General features: G+C 40.2%; 2 protein-coding genes across 2 annotated transcripts in view; one reads left to right on the forward strand and one right to left on the reverse strand.

Annotated features, from left to right (window-relative positions):
- LOC138022157 (saccharopine dehydrogenase-like oxidoreductase) overlaps positions 1–5,269 on the forward strand; it is a 17,218-nt gene extending 11,949 nt beyond the window's left edge. Inside the window, exons 10-12 of the mRNA XM_068869190.1 lie at positions 869–921; positions 2,723–2,798; positions 4,407–5,269. Coding sequence (XP_068725291.1) covers positions 869–921; positions 2,723–2,798; positions 4,407–4,521 — 244 coding nt within the window. The 3' untranslated portion in view covers positions 4,522–5,269. The remainder of the gene's footprint in view (positions 1–868; positions 922–2,722; positions 2,799–4,406) is intronic.
- Positions 4,496–10,000, reverse strand: part of LOC138022158 (transmembrane prolyl 4-hydroxylase-like) — a 13,801-nt gene continuing 8,296 nt past the window's right edge. The window contains exons 8-10 of the mRNA XM_068869191.1: positions 9,523–9,635; positions 8,637–8,727; positions 4,496–7,618 (exon numbers count right to left, since the gene is read on the reverse strand). Coding sequence (XP_068725292.1) covers positions 7,325–7,618; positions 8,637–8,727; positions 9,523–9,635 — 498 coding nt within the window. The 3' untranslated portion in view covers positions 4,496–7,324. The remainder of the gene's footprint in view (positions 7,619–8,636; positions 8,728–9,522; positions 9,636–10,000) is intronic.

Below are 10,000 nucleotides of genomic sequence, written 5' to 3' on the forward strand. Positions count from 1 at the left end.
CTTACAATGTAGGGTTTTCAGGTCCGTCTGTCACGGCACCAATGTCAGAGGAGTTTTCCAGATAATGCAACTTTATTTGGTTTTCAAAATCTTGGATTTTTGTTTTAGAGGAACTTCCACTTCAACCAATAATTGCTTTAAATCACAGGAAATAACTTCTGTAATGGAATATGTCCAAGATTTTTCTCATGAAAACCGCTTGTATCCGAAATAAAGAAAATTTAGAATCGCCTATTTTTTGGTTCAAATTTTCTGGGCTCAGCCATCTTGAATAATTGTGACGTGTTTGCCCTAACAACAAAGCATTCCTTACACGTCGCAATTATTCAAGATGGCCGCGCCCAGGAAATTTGATAGTGAAAATGAGCATTTTAAAATTCATGTTTTCTAATACAAACACTAGTACTTTTTTTTTTCGAACAAATTTGTTTGGAAACATTATTCCCACCGATTTATTAAGAATGGAGGTTCTCTTGAAAGGCTAGTTTTCCTCTCGCGACATTTGTAACCACAACAAGTCTGGACCATTAATTGGTACTGTTTTGTTAGAACAAAAGACATTAATTAACAACATGTTAATTATGATTTTGCTGGTTCTTGTGTCGCTAATGAAAACCAGCCTTGATGAATCGAACCACCGGGTCGTCAGCGAACACTGTCTATTTGGGTGCTGGACATTTCTGATGCGTTTCTTAGTACGTTACTGCATCGGCTGCCCAGTAATATTATAAGAATGCAAGATTCTATTTTCTGGGAAAACAACTGGACTTTCTTCGTTTAAACTGTCAATTGACCAAATTAGGGTGGTCCAAAGTATGTATGCATCGTGAGCGAAGAGAGTTTCTTCTCTAACACTTTTTTGTTTTAGGAATCTTCCAGCTGAGCCGGATGGTGAGATTGTCACGAAAGTTACTGGGCCGGGTGAGTTTCGCGGAATCGAGATAAAAACGTCACGCAGTGGCCAAGCTTTAAATTTGTGCTAAAGTAAGGTCGCTCGAAAGTTCTTGTTTCTTCTCCGACTACGAAAGGGACATAATTTATTTTTAACCCATTGACTCCCAAATTGGCCTGAACCGGCCAGACTTAGTATAGGGAATTTAAGAAACGGCGACGGCTGCGACTACGACAACGCCACAAAACAGTAATATCATTGGTTAAAAGAGCATAAATAATCGTGCTGCACGTGCAGCACGGATTTTAGCTCATATTTTTGCGGTCCTCTGCATAACGACGACGTGAAATCACCAAATTTGAGGTTTTGGTGACAACGTAAGCATGCGACAGAGAATTCTTCATTCTCTATTTTAACTTTGAAACCGCTCGTACCAATTTATTTTTACGATACTTCGCCCACATTGTACTGTGACGACGCGAACTAGACTGAATAATCGCGAAAGACTTAGATAGAGCCAAGTTATATTTTGAAGTGACGTTTTCGTCGACCGTCGACGTCGTAGATCTTAAATTCCCTATTCTACTCTGTCTAACGCCAGAGTATTTTACTCTAACGCCGGACGATTTTAGTCGTCAATGGGGAACCCCCGTGAATCAATGGGTTAGGGTGGCTCAAAACCGTTTCAGCGATTTGGAGGGAATGTTCTTTTGAAGAATTAATTCAAAAACACTGTTTCACGTAACGAAAATGTTATACTGAAGTACCAAATGAAACATCAACAATTGCTTAGCAAGATGTACTCTTTGATGTGACGTAATAGGTTACCATGGAAACAAAATAACCATATAAAAACGCCTTTGTTTTTGAAAACTGGTTTTGAGATACATGAATAAAGATCTAAAGACAAGATATATATACATATATAAATTTGTTATATAGGGTGTTTTTAGATGGCTCTTTTGTTGCACCACATCTTTTGTTACACCACATCGATGGGTGCATCTTGTTAAGGAATTATTAGTGTTTCACAGAGTACCATACCTTTGCCGTTATGTGAAAAAGTTTGGTAGATTCAATCCTTTTAAATAATGCAGTTTGTTAGAAGTATTGATACTGAGACCTCTGCTATAAACCAATGACAAGGCAAATTTTGCTCGACTTCTCGTAAATCATATCAAGAATCCGTCACCCAAGAATAAGATTTACCCAAATTGGCTTAGTCCCCATCAGCGTCAGAAAAGTGTCTGTTTTTAAACCAAGTTTTGCGGGAAAATAATCAGTAGGCCAAATCGGCTAACTCGGGAGATTTGAATTGGGTACGTTGAGTTAGGTGCGTGTTTATTTTTCCGCAAAACTTGATTTTAAAATAGCCACTTCTCTCACGCTGATGGGACAAACCTGATGCCAGATTCTTACTTTTGATCATACACATTACCTAATGAGGGAAAACGCGCAAATTTGAAAAGGTTTTACATCAGATCGCCCATTTGTTTGATCTCCCATTTGTACTGTCAACTTGTTTAGAGACCCATTTTCGCGCAATATTGGATTCGGTTTGGAAGAATCTGGATTGGTGACCGTCTGGAAATACCTCTTGCTGAATTCCTCAGGGAGTAGTGCTGGCGCATCGGTCCGCATCAGCCGCACCTCCACCCTCGGCAATCGTATGTGTCTCAGTCGATCGTAATCTGACTCAGGGGTTTGTCTCCGGCGAAATCGACTCCCAGCTAATTGCATCTTGCTGTGGTGCTGTCGGGATAATACATGTACAGGTTATAACTTGCTTTCTTGGTTTTCCGGTAACTTATTAACCTTTCCTCCTTTCAGAGGCGGGGTACGTGGCCACACCCATCTGTCTTGTGCAAGCCGCCTTGGTTGTTCTGGAGGAGACCTTACCAAACAGGTAACTGTTTTTGCTCGAGATCAAAGCATTTGAGATAACTAGAGGCAGCCTAAGCGACGATTCCGGCTATTCAATGGCAATGCAACAAAACGATTAACGCTTATTAGTAATGTTGCAGTTGCGACACGCATTTTAGTCATTTCAGTGTCGCAGTCGACGGAACAGCAACGTGAAATATCCTGCATGATTCACGGTTTTGACTATAACGAAACTAGAGCGTTTTTCAATTGAGTGTCGAAAGTAATTAGCGAATTGCATTGGTTTTGCATTACTTCACTCAGTGATTGGTTCTCGCCCCATTTTGTCAACCAATCAGAAGTGAAACCAAAACCAATCGTGGCTCGCACATTTTCCCGCGCTTTGTGTGGGCTACGTGTAATGACGTTGAGTTTTGATTGGTTTACTGGATTGTCTCCGTCCTTTTTGATTGGCCAAAATAATTACTTTGGTTTTGGTTTTACGACACTCGATTGAACCTCGCTCTATAAAACAGTGTTTTTTCTCTCTCTACCTTTGCTTTAAGTCCGTTGGTACCAATCGAGTCAAAAGATACTTTGTTCGTATGGTACAACGTGATTGAGATCGGGAGCCCATGATCACGAGCGTACAACTTCATTGAACTTGTGGAACGGCGTTTTAAGGACGGTGCCTACTATTGTTATTGCGCATACGTTCTGGGCATCTTGAGATACTCGGATTTCCTATGGTTGGCGCTTATTAATAAAGGGATATTCTTGCGCGTTTCAAAACTATGCGGAGAAAGCAGAACTTAGCAAGTGCTCTTGGTATCCAAAAAGAAAATTGGGGGTAACCATTCATTTTTCAGAGACAAATAAGCTTCGATTTGGAAAAGAACGCCATGCATTGCTTTGTGTTTTAGAGCTTTTTACAAATAGTGTTATCTTCGAGAAATGCGTGGTTACCCCTAATTTTCTTTTTGGATTTCAATAACACTTGTTAACATCTGCTTCTCCCGCATATTCAGTAACCCGCGCAATAATACCTTTTAATTAGTAGGCACCGTCCTTAATAGACCGAAACTAGACTTTCCCATTTAATCACAAGTCTTGCGTGAGAAGATATTACCTATGGGTTTGAGAATGGTCACTCTTGCAGGCCAAACTGTATTTAAGAACTCGTCTAAAAATAGCTTGATCTGCGAAAATGCCGTTACAAAGACCTAGTGTTGGAGCTCCTGATTATGGGCTCTTGTCCAGGTAGAATAATTTGTCGAAGACCTACGATCCGTCAAAGTTGACTTCCGCTTAGGGAAGTCAAAACCTCAGTGAGTGGCATCGACATACACAAGCGCGACTTGACTATATGAAGTTGTGTATGAGGCTTGTACTTTTGGTATTTTTGTTGGCTTGCTACAGATGTATCTTTCTTTTCTTCTATTTAGACAGTATAGAAACATGCAACCTCTTCTCGACTGTAGCTTACAACCTCCTTTGTACTCGATCACCTGAACTCTCGACAAAAAAACTCGACCCTCGAGTACAAACCAAACCACTTGATAAAAACCCCGAACAACCAGAAGTTCTTACAAACCCTAAAACGGTCGGACGGTTCTATTAAAAGTTCATTTATGTATTTTCCCTTTTTTAGTGGGGGCGTTCTGACACCGGCTGCTGCCTTTGCTGGCACTTCACTGATTGATCGACTTGAAGAGCATGGCGTCAAGTTTTCCGTGATCCGATGCGAAGTTGACAGTGCCATGTGAAAGAGACTAAGGCGCAAGAGACTGGTTCGAATGAAACGTCCATTGATGTGCGGCTTCAAGGAGCCCCTAAATTACTTTAAGATTATTTAGGGCGTGAATTCAAAAGTTAATTTATACACCTGTGGTTTGATCGAACATAATGCATATTTAATAGCTTAAAATAAAATCATAATTTATATATATCAGTTTTAATTGGAAGGTAATTTTGGTACGGAGTGGAGTTTTATAAACAAAATATAATTATGAGGGTCCGATATCTAAAAGGTTACAACTGCCTTATTAGGTCTATGTCACGCCATTTTTTAGAGACCAAGCAATTTTTCGACGAGTTTTTAGGTAAATTTCGAATTATTCGAGTGATCTTTCTTGATCCCGATGGAAGATGTCATTAATTTTGCAAGGCTAGAAAGGTCTGCTTTTGCGGGGATTTCGATTTAAAAATCCCTATTCGTTTGTGAAAACACACAAATTTATGGAAGTTGCACACTTCTGCTTCTGGGTTCCTGACTGAAGACAGTTGATCCATACGATAGCTTTGAACTTTTGATTGGTCGTGTGATGTGCGAGCAGATGTGCGCAATAGGTCAGTTTCGTAATCTCACGGTTGGTCTGAAACTGCATCACCCAGCATTCTATGCTTGTTGCATCCCAACGTCAGGAATGCATACATGGCTGATTTCTGCTGATTGTTATGTGAAGAATTAAGTTGTCACGGTTTTCAAAAATAAAGTTGGTATGACTTTTGATATCTCCACTGTATTTAACTAGGTTTGTCGAGGGCGAACATACTCCAGTTTAAGGATTTATTCTACTTTAGGTATGGTTTAAAACGGCGTAAGAATTTCAGGATCCAGGAAGCGAATAGAGTAATTTTAATTTGTGAACTTACTGAGTTTTCCATTTTGCAAACAGAATTACAAAAAACGTTTAGCGGGTGTTAAATTGATCGTTTCAAATGTAAAACTGCATTTACAATAATCTAATCTTGAAGAAAACATAACCCATTCTCATCCTAAATACACTTTTTGAATTCTGCAGTTATCGCCAAATTGGTTTTTTTTCAATCGTCATATTGCAAACAAAGTAACGAATGTAGAAGGAAAGCCAAGGCCGGTATCATGTAAACCGTGCAATGAAATGTTCTCATGTGACATTCGTCACAGATTTTAAAGAATCCTTCAAACTTTTTCACATTTCTATGTACGAACTGTACATTGAAAGAGAAAGACTGTGTTTTATTAATAGACACTTTGCAGAGCTAACTGAATTGCGTGACTTTGCAATACTAATAGTGATAATGGTAAAAACCTCTATAAAATCTAACATGACAATTTGTAAACTCATAGACTTGCGGGATAAAAACGCATTTAACTGTACATTTTCTCTGAGACACACCTGTTTACAAAGGAGTCCGCGAATCTCTTTGTTCGGAAAAATGGTTGGGCAAACCTCCTTTCTCTCCTTAAATTATATCCGACATTACAGTGTGTCGGTAGTAAATCCTGTAATTTATTTCAGGGATCGTTCACAACTGACTGAAACAGTTTTTAGGTAATATAGGTGTCACGGGTGGTCCCTAATAGACTCAATCTCGGTAAGCTCACAGCAAGGAACCAGGGGAAAAATACACGAGAGGAGAGACAGGGTCTTTTTTTGCACTCTTTCGAGATCTAGTTGAAGGTATTTGAGAAGCGCGTGGTGGAATAGGGGGCATGACGATCTAATACATGCTCAATATTTTGCCACTAGATCATTAAGTGGAATCTGAGCACTCTTTAACTGAACTAGAAAGTACAGTTTGCGAGATGCTTTCTTCACAAGTTCTTCCATGTGATCATTATAAGTTAGGCTTGTGTTAATGGTGACCTCGAGCAACTTTGTCTTGTCAACTGACTCGATAGGTAGACCATCAATAAGTGCCCTAGGGAACTGTGAGCAGTTACGACTAAAAGTAATGGTTGGTTCCTTTGTCTTGTCTCCGTTCAGCTGGAAAAGGTTTTTCTTTGACCAGTCAATAACTTGGTCTATTGCATCTTGAGAGTGTAAACGTCTTGCTTTAAACACGCCGTGAAGAAAAGATCGTGTGCATGGTAACGAAGACGTTGATTCATATGGAAGCATAGGGCGGGTTTTAGTCGAGTGTCGTAAAACCAAAGCCGCAGTAATTACTTTGGCCAATCAAAAAGGACGAAGACAATCCAGTAAACCAATCAAAGCTCGAGGTGATTATACGTAGCCGACACAAAGCGCGGGAAAATGTGCACGAGCGAGCCACGATTGGTTTTGGTTTCACTTCTGATTGGTTGAAAAAGTGGCGCAAGAACTTTGGACTAATCACTGAGTGAAGTAATGCTAAACCAAAGCAATTCGTTAATTGCTTTCGACACTCTATTGAAAACCGCTCTAATAGTCAGATATTAAAACCCCTTTTACACACACACAAAATTAGCATGGCACTCCAAAATCTTGGCACGATACCAATGTTTGGAGTGCCGAGGACACCTCCAGAGATGTACATGGCACCCCTATAATTTCTGGCACGGGTGCCACACACGAAAACCATAGGTGCGGTAGCGAGATTTCGGAGTGCCGTGCCAGTTTCTTGTGCGAATGTAAAGCAGGTTTCATGAGTGGTTTATCTAGAAGAGACGTAGCGCTGCATAATGAACAGCCCGCAAAACTTAAGTGTAAGCAAAGCAAATCAGATCCAGAATTTTTTGCAAGGATATCCATTTTAACACGTGAAAATCAAAACAGTAACAAGAACATGTCATGCAAAACCACTTTGAATAGATTTATAACTTTATTTCCCAGTCCGGTCCGATATTCGGGAATATTTGTCACTCCACGTCCGTAGATCGTCCCAACTATTTCCGATGACATTTATCCAATTGTTTACAATCCATTTGTGGCCCTTTATGACATCACATCCCCCGTGGTATGACATGGAATCAAGATTTGACAACCAGGCAGATGATTCATCTATCACGTGATTATACCACATGATCGCTGTGCCTCGTTTCGGTGCAATTTTCAAGTTAGCCTTGGAGCAGTAGGCGCTTAAGTTTGAAAGGTAATTTGATTTTCGTGACCACTCCTATAATATTAAAGAATAACATGTTATTTGGGCTGAAAGGACATTTTTTCTAATGTTATTCGTTGAATGAATCGGAGGACAACCTCGTAACGAGATGCAACCTGTCTCTGAAATAAAACCACAGGCACACCACTGTACATTCATGAGAATGTTTAAAGATCTACAGAAGAAATCTGATTAAGCTTTACGGTGGTTGTGATTTCTTCCGATATTAATTTTCATTGAATTGTTTACATTAGGAAACAACCCCATCGGCAAATTGTATTTGTCTTTCTTCTGGAGATCGACGTAGAAAACCACACTGAACGGACGGGTGAAGAACGGAAGAACGGGTTCTTTATATGCTTCTTGTCTTTTCAAATCTCTGCCAAATTGATATCTACATATTCGATAGGTTTATTACGAGATCACAAAACGTTCAGCTCCCAGTTAGCTTGATAGGCTAAGCTCAATTGGTGCCGCAGAGGTAATGTGTTCACTGCATACGTAATCTCAAATCGAAACAAAGTGGGGTCTACTTATGAACTATACTCGGAAACTGCGTTTATCATTTACGTTTTGCATGGGAGACTGAAGCAGTCTTTTTGCGAGTTTACTGAAGATTGTAAATTTCAATCAATGACTGAGTCAGCGCGGTATTGCCTTAACAAGTCGAACATTGTACAGCTGGACTTGACTGACAGCACGGCCTTTGGAACAAATAACTCTGGGAAAAATACCTTCATTTCAGTAATTTAACCTCCCCCCGCCCCCTAACCTCTCCCTTAATAAAAAAAAGAATAGGGTTCCATCCTTTTTGTATGGACACAAACATAAAAAAAGACTTAACAAACGGCAAAGCCGGTTGGGAAAGTCAACTTGCTTGATTCTATTTTATCTCTTGCTGTTGGCTGCAGATTTCGAGCAAGGATGCACAACTTAGAATAGGAAAATTTGAATGCTTTAACGCGTTGTCTTAATACTACTATTGACAGGTCATTTTCGCCCTTCTGTCCCCCTGCTGTAATTAAATATGAACCTCGTAGTTGAATGTGTCGTTGTTGGCGATTGGAAATGCTGTGTGTCCTCCTTCCTCAACATCATTCAGAAAGTACAAAATGGTTATGTACCTGGCAATTCAAGTGGATGTAAAATGAAATAATAATCAATTCTGAAATTATTTCGTGGGTTATTATTCTGGGTTGTAGTGGAAACCACGGAACAGGGATGGCACAGTGATGAGCAAGAGCACTTGCCTCCTACCAATGAGGCTCTGCTTCGATTCCCAGAATTGGCGTAACATGTGGTTAAGTTTGTTGGTTCTCTACTCTGCTCCAAAAGACTCCGGTTTTCCCCTCTCCTCTAAAACCAACCTATAGACCTTTCTCAGATATGGCGGCCATTTTGATTTCCTTTGTTTCAGATAGCTATTATGGGATGCCCAGGGAGCAAATACATATTAAATTGCCCCCTGAGCATCCCATAATGTCTTTCGAAACAATAGAAATCAAAATGGCCGCCGTATCTGCCAAATGGTCTATTAATTGATTTGATTTGATTTCTGTACAGTGTCGCCAATTAGAGCCCCAGTGCTTAATACAACTGACACTTAAATAGAGAGGTTTTCAATTGAGTGTCGAAAGCAATTAGTGAATTACTTCGGCTTTGCACTACTTCACTCAGTGATTGGTTCAAATTTCTCGCGCCACTTTTTCAACCAATCAGAAGTGAAACCAAAACCAATCGTGGCTCGCCCGTGCACATTTTCCCGCGCTTTGTGTCGGCTACGTGTAATTACTTCGAGTTTTGATTGGTTTACTTGTCGCCGTCCTTTTTGATTGGCCAAAGTAATTACTTTGGTTTTGGTTTTACGACACTCGATTGAAACTCGCTCTAATTAATTATTCAAGTAGAAGCTAACTGACCTGCAAATGCGACAGTTATTCAATGAACGCAAATCACAGCATGAACTCGCGGCGTGGACTGGGTGCGAGTCGTAGTGGCAGTGGTAATGACCCCCAGGACCATATTTTACTGCCTGAAAGAAAACACAAAGTTACGGTTTTGTCAGAAACCCATGACTAGCGAGCGCATTTTATCTGTGGAACGGCGTTTCTTACAGACCGAGCTATTTTTTGATTGATTATTTTCCAGCGAAACCAAACCTTTTCAGCCAATCAAAAGTCTTGCATGAGAAATTATTACCCATGGGATTTAGAATAGTCACTCCAGTAAAGCCTGGCTCACACGTACGACGCAAATGCAAACTCAAACGAAGTTCACACGTCCAACGCAAACGCAAGGGAAGTAAGACACGCAGGCGGAATTCAAGTCCTCTTTCCAAGATGTCGGACGAGAATGAACCCGTTTGTTTTTTGTTTTGTTTTTTTACCTTGTGTTTGC

The sequence above is a fragment of the Montipora capricornis genome, chromosome 10 (genome assembly GCF_036669925.1).
Source record: "Montipora capricornis isolate CH-2021 chromosome 10, ASM3666992v2, whole genome shotgun sequence".
In the NCBI taxonomy this organism is placed as follows: domain Eukaryota; kingdom Metazoa; phylum Cnidaria; class Anthozoa; order Scleractinia; family Acroporidae; genus Montipora; species Montipora capricornis.